Source organism: Morus notabilis, unplaced genomic scaffold (genome assembly GCF_000414095.1).
Source record: "Morus notabilis unplaced genomic scaffold, ASM41409v2 Scaffold717, whole genome shotgun sequence".
Classification (NCBI taxonomy): Eukaryota; Viridiplantae; Streptophyta; class Magnoliopsida; order Rosales; family Moraceae; genus Morus; species Morus notabilis.
Window position 1 is genome coordinate 382,808 of NW_010363083.1, and position 17,514 is coordinate 400,321.

Consider the following 17,514-nt stretch of genomic DNA (forward strand, 5'->3'; position numbering starts at 1 on the left):
TTTTTTTTTACCTTTTTCCTATTTTTTGTTTATATATGTATACATAAATTTGTATCTATTTATCTACCACCTACTGTATCTAACAATACATAAAAGTGCCAAAGTTCTTTTTTATGGGGTTACCACGTGGCAGTCCCTATATTTTTTCTTTCTTTTTTTTTTTCCTTTTTTCTTTTTTATCTTTTGTATTTTTTTAACATTTTAATTTTTTTGTGCAGTTTTTGAAAATATATTGTTCCTCACTTTACTCTTATTGTAGATTAATTTTTCGTATGTGATTCTATTCTATTTTTAGTTGGTTAAAATAATTTTCTTTAAATATATCCCTACTTAATTTTTTTTATCAATTATTATCTTTACACAGTTTCGTTTTTAAAATAAATTTAAAAATCCTTAAATAGTCGTATAAATGAATTTTTGGTTATTCAGTAAACAATAAACTCTTCAGCTGTCTTCAATATGACAATACATGCAGAGCAAATTATAAAACTAGTAGATATAAAAAGAGGTAAAACCTTTATACTGTACACTTCCAAGGGGCTTTCTCTCAACTGCCACGTGATAGGTTTTGTTTTATTTTATTTTTCTTTTCTTTTTGACCCTCTTCTTTTCTTTTTCCTTTATTTTGTTTTTCTTTTTTTTCGGTCTTTATGTTTTTTTTCATTTTACATTTCCTACTTTTTTTTAAATGTTTTGTTTTTTTATTTGTGAGAGTTTCTTTACAATTTTTTTTACAGTGTGCTTTTTAAAAAGATTTGTTTTCCCAACTTTACTCTTATAAAAATAATTTCTTTCACAAGTATTTCTAGATAATCTTTTTATTTATATTAATTTTTATTAATGACTAAAATAAATTTTTTCAAATGCATCCCTACTTAATTGCTTTCTATAAAGTTCTTATTTCAAAAGTTATTATTATGCATATTTTTCATTCTTAGACCAATAAAATATTATTTTCACTGAATTTTTCTTTTTTTAAATAAATTTTTCATGCAATCCTTTGACCTATTATTGTCTGACCTTATCTTATCTTAACATATATAAAACTCGTATATACAGTTTTTATCCTTACTGTATCTGTGGTCAGGTGTCAACTTCATCTCTTCTTTTTTAGTCCTTTTTTACTTATGATTTCTAATTTTTTTTTCCAAGTTTGTTTGTCCTATATATATATATATTCATCCTCCGCCTTGATCTAATCTAACTCAATTTAACATATTTGAAAAGAGCCAAATTCACTTTTGGACTTAGCTTCAGCCTCATAATCATCCTCTTTCTTCTTCTTCTTTTTTCTCTTTTTAGCTTTTTCTTTTTTAATCTTTTTATTTATTTTTTTTCTATTCTTTTGCCCATTGCCTTTTTTGTTTTCTTTCCTTAACATTCTTTGTCAGTTTGTTTTTTTTAAATACTTTCTTTTTCTAACTTTCTTTTAATAAAAATAATTGTTTGGTCGGGGGATTCGTACCCCGATTCGAATTATGGTTCATGGTTCACTATAGTGTTTTCTCTCACAAAAATACACGTAAATCGAAAATGGTTCTAATATTATGATTCTAATCCATGAACCAAACGTCTAGAGTTTTTTCCCTCAAAAATTAATATAACTTTTTATTTTTTCTTCAACTTTTTTTTTCTTCTTTTCTTTCGCTTATTGTCTTTTTTGTTTTTCTGCTAGTATTCTTTATCAATTCTTTTTTTTTGTTTTGTTTTTGCAATATCATTCTTTGAAATGCTTACTTTTCCTCACTTTCTTTTAATTAAAATAACTTCTTTCAAATATTCCTCTACTTGAGTGTTTTTTTTTTTGAAATATCTTTTTCTTTTCTCTTGCTGCAGCTAATGGACTTATTTTCTAAAGAGACCACATGTTTTAACGCTGGATCAAACTTACAAAATTATTCTTCACGTGCAAAACACGTGGCTCAACTAGTAATAAAAGAGGGGCAGTTGAATTAATATGTATAGATGTAGCATTATTGACTAAACGGGTGTGATTCTATTTACACACTTTTTTCATTTAACCTCATTTCTAACTACACAACTAGAACTGTAAGTTTGGGCCGGGCCAAATGGGCCGGCTCGAGGCCCACCACTGTCAGTTCGAGTTGAGGTTTTAAGCTATAAAAATCTGGCCAGACCTGCCCTGGGCCCTCTGGGCTTTAGATCCGGGATGGGCCGACCTCTCCCCTTCAGCCCAGCCTAAAATTTCCATTCGGGTTGTCAAGTCTGTATGGCCCAAATTTTCACCTCTATTTTTGAAATGTTTTAGTTTACTTTTTACACACTTTGGTTATTTCAAGATTATGCTTAACTATTTTCATAAAATTATTAATTTTTTACCACTTCATTTTAATTCTCACGCCTGTTATTTCGTTTTAAATGTTTTAGTGAAATTTTCTTTTGAAAAAAAAAGTGAAAATGAAAAAAGAGATAAATACATGAAGAAAATTATTCCTCCCAAAACAACTTATTAATGAGTAATTGTATCTGGATTCCGTTTTTTTTTTTTTTAAGAGAGGTTGCCAGTTCAATTCCATCTTTTATTAAAAAAAAAAAAAAAAGAGAAATTACATCAGACTAATTAGCAAAGAAATTAAGCAGATAAATAGACCAATATCAGGGTAGTAGAATGTTCATATGCCTTCCTATCTAAAAAAAGTAAGAATGTCCATTGCATAATAATACTGTCCAAATTTGTAGCAGAATTATGTGCTTAGTTAAAGAACTTAATTAAAAAATGCATACATATATGAGTAACGATTGTGTTAGGTACTCCATATGATTAAATTAACCGAACATCATAAAAGAAAATGAAGTTATAATATTAATCTAATGAAGAGAGCAATGAAAGTTTTCGTTTGTCGTGTGTTTGAAAATTTTAAAAGACATGCGACTTAGAAAATTAATCCCAAAATTAACTAATAAAAATATATTATATATTCTAAAAAACGTACGTGTATTTGAAAATTTTAAAGGACATGCAACTTAGAAAAGTAATCCCAAAATTAACTAATAATACTATATTATACATTCTAAAAACCGGTTAAACTGAACGAGCAAAACTAAAGTCCTTAAGCGAACATATTATACGCACACAATCTATATGACTTGATATTACCTCCTCTATCATCTCTCGTATGCGTCGATCTGACGGAAATTCCCTTTCATCATCTTTACCTTTTCCCTTAGAACTTTCCCCCTTTTCCGTCTTTTTTGTTTCCGACATCTTCTTTTCTTTACCCTCGCCAAAACAAAACAATTCTCCATTCCTTCGCACAATTAAGAGAAATTAGTTAACAGCTATGGGGGGACACAAAAGTTGATGAACACAAGATGTATATATAATGTTTTCTTAGGGTTTGTTAATTCATTTCAATTACTAAAAACAAGGTCTAACGGTTTTAATTTAGAAACTTCCCGTATGGTAAATATTCACTGTTTTTTAAATAGGTAATTTGTGAGTCAAATGATCTTCTTATTAATTAATTTATTATTCCTTTCCTTTTCTTTTTCAGATTCACTATATATTTTCATTATATAGACGTACAAAAGCGATGTCTCCCATAATAATTTATGATCCCTAGCAAAGGGAAACTGCCATAAAGCAAATCCTTCAACCACTACAAAATCATTATTCCTTCTTCCTTACATTTTTTTAACCCAGAAATTAAGCCTAACACATCAAAGAGTGGCTTTCAAAATTCAACCTACTAACGTGTCATTAAAAAAAGTCAACGATAGAAAAAAAAATATTTTGAAAGGAAAAAGGCTTGCTTTATTAATTACCAGATGCTAAATCAGCAAGAACAAAACAACTGATAAATCTAGGGCTAAAGTCAAGTGACCACATCAGATAAACTAGAAAAAAAACATAAGCAACTAACATGTGGGCTACAGAATTCCCTTTGACGGGAAATGTAACAAATTATACCACAAGAAGCTTGAGAAATACTAAAGCGAATGTCACCAATTATATTGGATTCCAGTACACTGCTGGCCGTAATCTCCTAGAAGGCGACTCGCACATTTAAGAATCCTCAAATAGAGACTTATTACGGTTAAGCCACAAAGCCCAATTGAACCACATAAAAAGCTTCATGAAAAGCTCGCCAAACATGCGTTTTCACTTCTCTAGGGAGTCCGGCAACTCCACAAGCCATTCCAACTAGAATTACCACTATCCCGTCTATTCGATAGCCCGAGTTGACAGAGTAAATTCCCCGCTTGTCAAAGTGCCAAACATTATGTGTTATCAGTAATCAATCTTCTCAGTACAAGACAAATGACTTTTCAACCTACTTGCCATTGTTTTTGTAAATTGCATGACAGAAATCGGATACCCTACGTGGCGACTTGATCTTCAGAATAAGCACAATGTAGGTCTCGTTAAGGATATTCAAACACACGTTTGTTACATCCCAATTCTCTATTGATAGAACCCCCGCGTGGAACCCATCTGGACCCGGGGCTTTCCACAGCCTCATACTAAAAACCGCATGCTTCAGTTCTGCAGCCAAATATGGAGCAATGAGATCCTCTTGCATGGCTACTCAAATGTGCCTACTAACCCCCTCTAACTATTTGAAATGTTTCAGTTTACTTTTATTCCAAAATTGCACTCTAACTATTTTGATAAGATTATTAAATTTTACCACTTCATTTTTATTCTCACACCTATTATTTCATTTTAAATCGTTTCTTTAATATTATCAATTTTTTAGCTCTCTCTCTCTCTCTGTTTTTTTTTTTTTTTTTTGTTTGAAACATTTGGTGTTAAGTGTTTTTTCATACATACAAAAATAAATTCTCATATTTTTTTCAGAAAAATAAAGGACATTATTATAAAAGATTTATTACCGCATTCCTAAATAGCAACGTTAAGAAGTAATTTACTATTAAAGGCTTCATGTAATAGTAAGTTTTCTCGAAACAGATTTACTATAAAATTTTCATGTAGTGAAAACGTAAATGTACTGAAAAAAATCTACAGTAAATTTCTTTTATATTTATAGGGAAATGATAATTTAAAGTAACCAAATAAAATGATATGGTGCGTGTGAAATGAAAAATAAACATTGATAACAAATTAATAATTTTATGAAAATAGTTAACGTTAAGTTTGAAATAATAGGGGTGTAAAAAGTAAATTTAATAATGTGGTGTGTATTTAGAAAAAGGTGTAAACAGTAAAAATATGTGTGTGAATAGAACCATTTTTTTTAAAGAACATTAATAGTAATTAATAAACTGCACAATCTATTACTATATCATAAGGAGATTTTCTTTTTGAGTACTACTCAAAAATTTGGTCAATCTATTTTTTCTTCTTTTGTCTTCTTCTTCTTCACTTTCATATATGTCAAACTATTTCTTTTTTTATATAATTCACCAAAAAAAACTTTTTTATATATGTAATATAGTATAGAGTAATTGATTTTTTTAGCTATATATATGAATAGCATTTCCTTTTAATTAATTTTTTTAACTATATATATAAATGAGAGTTATCTTTTTATTATTCAAAAATATGATCTCTCTATTTTGTTCTTATGTGTTTCCTTTTTTATTCTTTTCATATCACTTAAAGTTTTAAAAATATTAATTTGGTGAATAGAACTCAATAAGATTGTCATAAATTCTATTATCATTTTTTTTGTTTCTTTCTTTCATCGGGATTCTGAAATTGGTTTCTCTTTTAAAATCTTCTCTTTTATTTTCTCACATATCACTCTAATTAATATAGAATATTTATTTTAAATCTTTTGTGCATAAAATTACCACGCCATATGATTAAATAAATTACAGTTTAAACATCAATTCATTAGTTTCTCTATTTTAAAATAATTCCATACTTTGTTTGTAGTTATTATTGATGAAATATTTAGATTTTTTCTTAAATAAACCTGATTACAAGTTCAAAATTAATAAATAATTATCATATATTAAAACTACTACGTTAAGAAAAGTAAAAAGTAAAAATAAAAAGATCCCTAGCACTCTTAAGTAAAAATAAAAAGTAAAAATAATTATCATATAGTACTAAAAATAAAAAGTAAAAAGTCGAAATCCAAAACACTCTTAAGTCTCCATATTGAATAAGTGCTAACTCGGCACTTAATTAATAGCATAAAACTACTACATTATGAATTACGAAACTATAAATTAACAAAGAGAAGTAGCATTAAAGAGCAATAATATGAAGAATTATGCTGCTTATAAAGGGCCGGTCGCTCAAAAATGTGACTTCAGTTGTTGATCATTTGGATCCGTTCCCCGCTTTCCTGTTGATTTTATCAATCTGTGGAAACATATGAGGTAAATATGTATAAAGAATTTTTTCTTTTGAACAAAATAAAGTGAAAATGAAAAAAGAGATAAATACATGAAGAAAATTATTCCTCCTAAAACAACTTATTTATGCGTAATTATATCTGGATTCCTTTTTTCTAAGAGAGGTTGTAAATTCAATTCCATCTTTTATTTTAAAAAAAAAAGAAAAGGAGAAATTACATCAGACTAATTAGCAAAGAAATTAAGCAGATTAATAGACCAATATCAGGGTTAGTAGAATGTTCATATGGCTTCCTATCTAAAAAAAGTAAGAATGTCCATTGCATAATAACACTGTCCAAATTTGTAGCAGAATTATGTGCTTAGTTAAAGAACTTTATTAAAAAATGCATACATATGAGTAACGATTGTGTTAGGTAATCCATATGATTAAATTAAGCAAACATCATAAAAGAAAATGAAGTTATAATATTAATCTAATGAAGAGAGCAATGAAAGTTTTTGTTTGTCATGTGTTTGAAAATTTGCCCTTAGAACTTTCCCCTTTTTCTGTCTTTTTTGTTTCCGAAATCTTCTTTCCTTTACCCTCACCAAAGCAAAAACAATTCTCCATTCCTTCGCACAATTAAGAGAAATTAGTTAACAGCTATGGGCGGACACAAAAGATGATGAACACAAGATGTATATATAATGCTTTCTTAGGGTTTCCCGTTGCTAGCAATTAATTCATTTCAATTACTAAAAAACAAAGTCTAATGGTTTTAATTTAGAAACTTCCCGTATGGTAAATAATCACTGTTTTTTAAATAGGTAATTTGTGAGTCAAATGACTTTTTATTAATTAATTTATTCTTTCCTTCCTTTTCTTTTTCAGATTCACTATATATTTTCAATATATAGACGTACAAAAGCGATGTCTCCCATAATAATTTACGATCCCTAGCAAAGGGAAACTGCCATAAAGCAAATCCTTCAAACACTACAAAATCATTATTCCTTCTTCCAGTTCCATGTAATAACACATCAAAGAGTGGCTTTCAAAATTCCACCTATTAACGTGTCATTTAAAAAAGTCAACGATAGGTTTTTTTTTATAAAAGGAAAAAGGCTTGTTTTATTAATTACCAGATGCTAAATCAACGAGAACAAAACAACTGACAAATCTAGGGCTAAAGTCAAGCCAGACCACATCAGATAAACTAGAAAAAAAACATAAACAGCTAACATGTGGGCTACAAAATTCCCTAAATGGAAAATGTAACAAATTGAACCACAAGAAGCTTGAGAAATACTTAAGCGAATGTCACCAATTATCTTAACTCTGACAGATGGATCACTCGAACCATATTTATAGCATCAGACTCCAGTAATTCTTCTCAGATAAGCGGAGTATCTCATTGAAATCACCAAGAATTGTGTAAACTCCTTAGCCAAGGGAGGGTGGGTAAATAAACTCCTTAGTCGGCACAATAATTCCCAAGAATTGTGTTTCTGAGCCTTCTCCGGATGGCCGTAGAATCCCGAAAACCTCCAAAGAACTCCTCCGGAGTAGTAACGAAGGAATCTATGTGATATTTAGAATAATTCTTAATTTCCAAATTCCAATCTTTACACCATAGTAGATGGTAAGGTATGTGAATGTCCCTCATTCAACCCGGTTCCCGTCTATTGACTTTTGTCACGTTTAAAAATTTTTGCAATAAACATTATTTTTGTAACACATGGGTGATCTATTAACACCGTTCATTCTACTTTTTACACACCTATTTTAATCAAAATTTTTTATTACTAAATTATCAATTAATTAAATTATTTTTAAGGACAAAAATATGTTACAAAAATACTAATCACACACTCAGCCTTAAAAAAAATGTCAAACATTAAAATAATTTTATTCAGTATTTAAAATATCGACCAACAAATTACTGAAGTCAAAAGAAAATAGACATAAATCCCCTTAAAAAGCCTAAGTCCTCTTTTCCGGGTTGCACTGGAAGGTTTAGGTAGAGGGTTACGAGTTCAATGTCTTCTTGTATAAAAAAAATCTCCTTGAAATAACATAAATTTGTACGTAACGATTTTGAGAACTCAACAGGTATCAATTATGAACAAAAAATTATTAATATCTTTGATAATTTCTTTTAAAAAAAAGAAATTTATTGTTTTAGGAGGAATAATTTTCTTCATTTATTTATCTCTATTGTTTTTTTTTCATTTTCACTTTTTTTTTTCAAAAGAAAAATTCCTTTATACATATTTATTCATTTATACAAAAATTCTCACTAAATTATAACCATTATCACAGTTTACCCCTTGATTTTTAAAACGTAACCATACATTCCCCTAAATATACTACAACAAAAAGGGTTATTAGCGACAACAAACATCGTTGCTAAAATTACAATATTAGCGACGACATGTCGTCGCCAAAAAGAAATCAAATTTTTTGAACGACTTGCCGTCGCATTCACTATTAGCGAGGACATGTCGTTGCATAAAATTTCAATATTCGTGACGACATGTCGTCGCTAACATGTGGCAAATTATTCGCAATGACATGTCGTCGCTAATAGTTAACGGTGCCAAAATCAATCTGGCGCCAACAATTTTGGCGCCACTTTGTCCATTATTTGCGACGACATGTCGTCGTAAATATGGATACGTACAGCTGGCAGTGAGGTGGCCAAAAAGAGGCGGAAAATTTAGCGGTTTCCCACTAAAGGTTCCAGATAGTGTTTATTTTTTGCGATGACATATTGAAAAGTCGTCGTAAAAAATGGTTCCAGAAAATTCTTTTAAGAACGACTGTTTTTGCGACGAGACGTGGCCTCACAAAAAAGGGTTCCAGAAAATTCTATCAAGCATGACTATTTTTTGCGACGACATTTTTAATAATGTCGTTGCAAATAAGTGGGAAATTAATTTTCCTCAAAAAAATGGCGGAAACTTTGGTGGTTTCCTTAAACTTATTTGTGACGACATCTTAACAAAGTCGTCACAAAAAATGAGCGCGAGTATATTCCTCAAGAATATTCTCAAAAATATTAATAAGGTGAAGAAAAACGGCGTCGTTTTTCTTACAAATGTGACAACAATTTAATTTTTCTTTTGTGACGACAATATGTCGTCGCAAAAAATGGCATATATAAGCACAATCGCAAACTTCCTTCTGCCATTTTTTCTGGTGAGCTCTCGCATTTTCTTCCTTCCTCTCTGTCCAAAATCGCCACATACCCTCTGAAAAAAGCTTAAATACTTCATTCTCTCTCCAAATCCTTCATTTGTACCAAAAAATATTGTGAAAAAAACCAAAAAATGGAGTTTTTCCTCGCCGTTGACGCCCCTTATTCTGGCCGCCGTCACCCTCCCATTTTGCTGCCTTACCATTCTTCAACCCCCGGTGTTTGTGGGTTTGGATTTTGTGAGTTAATATTTTGCTATTCGGTTAATTGATTTTGGTATTTTTGTTATGGTTTGTGGTTTTGTTTTAGATTTTGGATTTAGTTTATAGTTTATGGAGTAATTGATTTTTTCGCTATATATGAATGACATTTCCTTTTAATTACTTTTTTGAACTATATACATAAATGAGAGTTATCTTTTTGTTATTCAAAAATATGATCTCCCTATTTTGTTCTTATGTGTTTCTTTTTTTATTCTTTTCATATCACTTAAAATTTTAAAAATATTAATTTGGTGAATAGAACTCAATAAGATTGTCATAAATTCTATTATCATTTTTTTTGTTTCTTTCTTTCATCGGGATTCTGAAATTGGTTTCTCTTTTAAAATCTTCTCTTTTATTTTCTCACATATCACTCTAATTAATATAGAATATTTATTTTAAATCTTGTGTGCATAAAATTACCACGCCATATGATTAAATAAATTACAGTTTAAACATCAATTCATTATTTTCTCTATTTTAAAATAATTCCATACTTTGTTTGTAGTTATTATTGATGAAATATTTAGATTTTTTCTTAAACAAACCTGATTAGAAATTCAAAATTAATAAATAATTATCATATATTAACACTACTACATTAAGAAAAGTAAAAAGTAAAAATAAAAAGATCCCTAGCACTCTTAAGTAAAAATAAAAAGTAAAAATAATTATCATATAGTACTAAAAATAAAAAGTAAAAAGTCGAAATCCAAAACACTCTTAAGTCTCCATATTGAATAAGTGCTAACTCGGCACTTAATTAATAGCATAAAACTACTACATTATGAATTACGAAACTATAAATTAACAAAGAGAAGTAGCTTCTGAAAGGAAAAATTAAAGAGCAATAATATAAAGAATTATGCTGCTTATAAAGGGCCGGTCGCTCAAAAATGTGACTTCAGTTGTTGATCATTTGGATCCGTTCCCCGCTTTCCCGTTGATTTTATCAATCTGTGGAAAACATATGAGGTAAATATGTATAAATAATTTTTTCTTTTGAACAAAATAAAGTGAAAATGAAAAAAGAGATAAATACATGAAGAAAACTATTCCTCCTAAAACAACTTATTTATGCGTGATTATATCTGGATTCCTTTTTTCTAAGAGTAAATTCAATTCCATCTTTTATTTAAAAAAAAAAAAAGAAAAGGAGAACTTACATTAGAAAATTAATCAAAAAATTAACTACTAATAATATATTATACATTCTAAAAAACATACGTGTGTTTGAAAATTTTAAAAGACATGCAACTTAAAAAATTAATCCCAAAATTAACTAATAATACTATATTATACAATTTAAAAATCGGTTAAACTGAATGAGCAAAACTAAAGTCTTTAAGCGAACATATTATACACACACAATCTATATGCATGACTTGATATTACCTCCTCTATCATCTCTCGTATGTGTCGATCCGGCGGGAATTCTCTTTCATCATCTTTACCCTTGCCCTTAGAACTTTCCCCTTTTTCTGTCTTTTTTGTTTCCGAAATCTTCTTTCCTTTACCCTCACCAAAGCAAAAACAATTCTCCATTCCTTCGCACAATTAAGAGAAATTAGTTAACAGCTATGGGCGGACACAAAAGATGATGAACACAAGATGTATATATAATGCTTTCTTAGGGTTTCCCGTTGCTAGCAATTAATTCATTTCAATTACTAAAAAACAAAGTCTAATGGTTTTAATTTAGAAACTTCCCGTATGGTAAATAATCACTGTTTTTTAAATAGGTAATTTGTGAGTCAAATGACTTTTTATTAATTAATTTATTCTTTCCTTCCTTTTCTTTTTCAGATTCACTATATATTTTCAATATATAGACGTACAAAAGCGATGTCTCCCATAATAATTTACGATCCCTAGCAAAGGGAAACTGCCATAAAGCAAATCCTTCAAACACTACAAAATCATTATTCCTTCTTCCAGTTCCATGTAATAACACATCAAAGAGTGGCTTTCAAAATTCCACCTATTAACGTGTCATTTAAAAAAGTCAACGATAGGTTTTTTTTTATAAAAGGAAAAAGGCTTGTTTTATTAATTACCAGATGCTAAATCAACGAGAACAAAACAACTGACAAATCTAGGGCTAAAGTCAAGCCAGACCACATCAGATAAACTAGAAAAAAAACATAAACAGCTAACATGTGGGCTACAAAATTCCCTAAATGGAAAATGTAACAAATTGAACCACAAGAAGCTTGAGAAATACTTAAGCGAATGTCACCAATTATCTTAACTCTGACAGATGGATCACTCGAACCATATTTATAGCATCAGACTCCAGTAATTCTTCTCAGATAAGCGGAGTATCTCATTGAAATCACCAAGAATTGTGTAAACTCCTTAGCCAAGGGAGGGTGGGTAAATAAACTCCTTAGTCGGCACAATAATTCCCAAGAATTGTGTTTCTGAGCCTTCTCCGGATGGCCGTAGAATCCCGAAAACCTCCAAAGAACTCCTCCGGAGTAGTAACGAAGGAATCTATGTGATATTTAGAATAATTCTTAATTTCCAAATTCCAATCTTTACACCATAGTAGATGGTAAGGTATGTGAATGTCCCTCATTCAACCCGGTTCCCGTCTATTGACTTTTGTCACGTTTAAAAATTTTTGCAATAAACATTATTTTTGTAACACATGGGTGATCTATTAACACCGTTCATTCTACTTTTTACACACCTATTTTAATCAAAATTTTTTATTACTAAATTATCAATTAATTAAATTATTTTTAAGGACAAAAATATGTTACAAAAATACTAATCACACACTCAGCCTTAAAAAAAATGTCAAACATTAAAATAATTTTATTCAGTATTTAAAATATCGACCAACAAATTACTGAAGTCAAAAGAAAATAGACATAAATCCCCTTAAAAAGCCTAAGTCCTCTTTTCCGGGTTGCACTGGAAGGTTTAGGTAGAGGGTTACGAGTTCAATGTCTTCTTGTATAAAAAAAATCTCCTTGAAATAACATAAATTTGTACGTAACGATTTTGAGAACTCAACAGGTATCAATTATGAACAAAAAATTATTAATATCTTTGATAATTTCTTAAAAAAAAAAGAAATTTATTTTTTTAGGAGGAATAATTTTCTTCATTTATTTATCTCTATTGTTTTTTTTTTTTTTTTTTAAATAACAAATGAGGCTCTATTACATAAGATCATTCCTATCTAACCCAAAATCCATCCCTCAAGCATATGCACCAAGCATACCACTAACCATGTAATGATGTTCTAATAGTGATTTTACCAGCTCAAAAGATCAATGAAGGTTCAAAAGTCGTTTTCTCAACTCTCTTAACTCACAAAAATCAAGCACTTAAACTTGGGAATTTTCTCAGCTGACATGCATTAACATCCATCTTACCACAAGGTTTAGCACGTGTAAAAAGAAACTCTGGAAGTCATTTCTTAGTAACCGAGACAACGAAAATTGACCCAAACCAAACATTTTGAATCATACTCAGATAACTTCACAAAAATTTTCACCCAAATATCGACATGACAAAAATCACTCTTACGCATGAATATGCTCACCACCCCCAACCAAAATCAGACAGTGTCCTCAATGTCAAAAATTATGGAAATATAGAGAAAGAAGACACCTGGATGATGAGCATTCCACATATAAGCACAACTTGAGCTTCCTGATATGATTCTCCAAAAACACACATAAAAAATGTAAAAAGAAACGAAGAAAATAGAAAATGAAAATATGATACAGGAGATGTGAGCAAACTACTCAGGGCTGGTAAACGGGGTCGTCGAGAATGATCTCTTCAACCTGGTTCACCTGCTCTAAGTAATTTTTCAGACGCTGGCCATTTACTTTGAGGATTCTCCCATCAGTCGGGTCCTCAACCTCGACAGCACCATTGGGAAAAATGCGTTTTACTATGAACGGGCCAGTCCACCGCGACCTCAACTTACCGGGGTGGAGATGCAAACAGGAATCATAGAGATGAACCCGTTGATTCGGCTCGAAATTCTTCCTTAGGATCTGCTTATCATGAGCCGCTTTCATTTTTACCTTAATCCTAGAATTGCGCTCTTTCAGTATGTCAATCAATCGTTGTTCTTGCAATGGATCGATTTTAGATGAGATGATGACTGGGAATGTGTCTTCATCTCCCAAGAATGCATCTTTTAAGCCCTCAGGTGGTTGGGCTAGCTTGACTTTTGGAGCCTCCTCGGTGGATGATTTCAGTTTTTCTCCTTCTATTGGGAGCTCCTGAAAACATGGTGGCCCAAACTTGGTTCCTCTGTCTTGTGATTCTTTGAAAATGGTAGAAATGGTAGCCACCTCACAAGGATCGGAACTCTCAGATTCAGAATTTTGGAGGAGATTTTCAAGATCTTCAGAGTTACTTTGCGGCAGAACCTCCTCCTCGACAAGTGTGTCGATCATAAATGTTTGGTGACATTTTTTGTCATCACGTGGTTGCTTTTGAATATGAAAAATATTCACCTCAAGGGTCATATTCCCGAGAGATATCTTCATGAGACCATTCCTACAATTGATAAGTGCGTTTGCTGTGGCAAGGAAAGGTCTTCCTAGAATGATGGGAATGGATGACTCCATATTCACCACGGATTGTGTATCCAAGACAAGAAAGTCCATGGGGTAATAAAACTTGTCGATTTGTAACAAAACGTCTTCTACTATTCCCCGTGGTCTCTTAATGGATCTACCGGCCAGTTGCAGAACTATAGATGTGGGCTTAATCTCTCCAAGACCCAATTGCGAGTAGACCGAATAAGGCATGAGGTTCACGCTCGATCCTAGGTCTAGTAATGCTTGGTCGAATTCATGTGTCCCGATCTGGCAAGAAATGGTAGGACAACCTAGATCCTTATACTTCGGCGGTGTTTTCTGTTCAATCACCGCGCTCACTTCTTTTGTCAAGAATGCAGTCTTCTTGACGTGGTGCTTTCTCTTTATGGTGCACAGATCCTTGATAACCTTGGCGTAGGCCGGCACTTGCTTGATCACGTGTAGTAAGGGAAGATCGCTCTTCAATTGTGTCAAGTGCTCCAGGATCTCACTTTGATTTTTCGGCACTTTCCCAGCAGGTCGGAGAGCTTGGGGAAAAGGCACCTTTACCGGAATTTTAGTTGGCTCTTCTTTGTCCTGAGCCGATTCTTCATTACTCGAAGTGGTTGTACTTGTTGATGGCGTGTCAAAATTCATAGCACTTCGAGTAGAGATGGCGTTAACTTCCTTGATATTTTGACCTTCATTGTTGGAAGTTTGAGCCATGTGTTGTCCTCTCAAATTGGATTGGGCTTGTGATGGAAATCTACCGCGCTCCTGAACGGTTAAAGCTTCTGTCAGCTTTGTGATCTGACTTTTTATTTCCTTGTTCTCTTCCACCAGCTGCGTGAGCATTGAATCAACTCTTTGATTCGTCTTATTTTACGCATCCATAAAAGCTTTTAGGGTATCCTCTAGAGAATTCCCTTCTGGCTGGATGTTATTCTGAGGCGCAAAATATGCCCTTGGTGGTTGAGATTGTTGCTCTGATTTCTATTGGCCTCCAGATGATTGTGCATGTTGGGTTGGATCTCTCCAACTGAAGTTTAGGTGGTGTTTCCAGCTATCATTATATGTGTTTGAGAAAGGTCCATAAGGCTTATTGTATATGCCCAATACATTGCACTGCTCCTCGTATACCCCTCTCATTTCACCAAAAGTGAGACAATCTTGAGCCAGATGGCCCATTCCACCACAAACGAAACATGGCTCATGTGCATCTCTCCTTGCCACCATGTGGGGTCCTTTACTATCTTTACTTTTAAGGGCTTCGATTTGCTTCGTCAAAGCTTCAACTTGGGCCTTGAGGTTGTCTTCTTCCCTTAATTGATAAACTCTAACTAGTCGAGACCTACTGGTGCTCTCAGTAGCACTCGGTCCAGTCCAAGTATGAGCTTTCTCAGCTAACTCATTCAGGTACTCGATAGCTTCGTCAGGATCCTTTTGGAGAAAATCCCCATTGCACATCATCTCCACAAATTGGCGCTCTCAGATTGTGAGTCCATCGCAGAAATAGCTTACGAGGCGCCAACTTTCATATCCATGGTGGGGACATAGATTTAACAGATCCTTAAAACGCTCCCAAGCTTGATAGAGAGTTTCATTTTCTTTCTGAGTGAAATTCGAGATCTGTCGTTTCAAATTATTAGTCTTATGGTGTGGGAAATACTTGTTGAAAAATGTCGTCATCATTTCTTCCCACGTACCAATAGACTTGGGCCTAAGAGAATACAGCCAGCTTTTGGTCTTGTCCTTCAGAGAGAAAGGGAAAAACTTCAATCTAACGGTGTTTGCAGCCTCAGCACGGCTGTGAAAGGTGGCCACCACCTCTTCAAACTCCCGGATGTGTACATAGGGGTTCTCGTTCTCTAACCCATGAAAGGTTGGGAGAAGTGCAATCATATCCGGCTTGAAATCCGTAAGTGGTGCATTCGGTGGGAACATGATGCAAGATGGGGTGGCCGTACGCGTTGGGTGCAGGTAATCTTGCAACGTCCTCTGCTAAACTTCCTCGTGTTGTGCCATTGCGAATAGATTTTCAAATGCGAATTCCAACGATGAGTGTGAAGACGGAGGCGTAGAAGACAAGTCGGATAGAATTTCACTAGGGGTTTCTAGGTCTGGACGTTGAGCGAATCTCCCTAGCTCATCTCTATACCGATGCATTCACCCAAAGCGGTTTTTTTAATTTTTAGTTTTTTTTAATTTTTTTTTGTGTTAATTTTTAATCAAAACAAAAGAAAATAATTATATAGCAACGTAAATCGTAACCGCCGAGAGTGCTCCCAGGAAAGACTATAGCTCTTGGCTCAATGAATAGTCTCCTAGATAAAGCAACGTTCTCAGGAAAGATTGGTGGTGTGAGGCCCACTTAAGTACCAACTTTCCTAGACATAACTCCCTCAGATTATACTTTTCACGTAACCACACAATTATTCTCAAAATCAATTATTAAATTTTATTGAGTAAATTATGAAATGTAATCTAATTAATGGAAACTATTCCTAAAGTCAAAAGCCTAAATCTACCAAATTATGAAATTCCTAGATTAAGAATAGTCAATTAATTACAATCCTACTTATAATCCTAAGAATTAATGAAACTATAAAAGGAAAAATTAAATTAGGCAACAATATAAAATATACAAATGAGGAAACAAAATAAAATTCTAATTTATAAAAAAAATAATAAAAGATTACAAAATCAAATCACAATCAATTTCAAAACTAAAAGGGAAAAATAAAATTATCAATAAAAACAAATCCTAAAAGTGTGAGATTTTTTTTTTTTGAACTATAAAACTCCGGAAATAAAAAAAAATGAAAAAGGTAACAAATGTTCAAGGGGTGAACACAGAAACAGACGAAAGAAAGCTAAAACAAATACTATAAAAAAAAAATGAAGAAGGTAACTTTTTTTTTTTTGGTTTTGAATAAGGGACGGTGGAATAAAAAAAAGAACAAAAAAAGAACAAAAGTTTTTAAAACTTGATGAATACGTGGGCGTATAGATGAATACGTGGAAACTTGCGGTAACCTATTTTTTTTTAAACTTGCAGCAAAAGTTTTTTTTTTTTTTAATACGGGCTAAAAAAAACAGATCACATAAATTAAGAAACAGAAACTGTGTAAAATAAATAAATAAAAATGCACTTACCTCTTTGGCTCAAAAATCTACTGATCAGTCTTGTTAGTAGCACCTCCCCGGTAACGGCGCTAAAAT

The 17,514-nt window shown here is 32.1% G+C and overlaps 1 protein-coding gene and 1 non-coding gene across 2 annotated transcripts; one reads left to right on the plus strand and one right to left on the minus strand.

The window, feature by feature from the left end:
- Nucleotides 1-13,500: 13,500 nt before the first annotated feature.
- LOC112092621 lies at nucleotides 13,501-15,147 on the minus strand. Its single transcript, XM_024169196.1, has one exon. The coding sequence runs from the start codon at nucleotides 15,145-15,147 to the stop codon at nucleotides 13,501-13,503; it is 1,647 nt and encodes a 548-aa protein (XP_024024964.1).
- Nucleotides 15,148-15,829: 682 nt separating this feature from the next.
- Nucleotides 15,830-15,936, plus strand: LOC112092626. Its single transcript, XR_002902669.1, has one exon. It is a non-coding gene; the product is annotated as a small nucleolar RNA R71 (small nucleolar RNA).
- The last annotated feature ends 1,578 nt before the right edge of the window (nucleotides 15,937-17,514 follow it).

Excerpts from the sequence above, each read along its gene's own strand:
- LOC112092621 (XM_024169196.1), bottom strand. The coding sequence starts at position 15,147 with ATGCTCACGCAGCTGGTGGAAGAGAACAAGGAAATAAAAAGTCAGATC.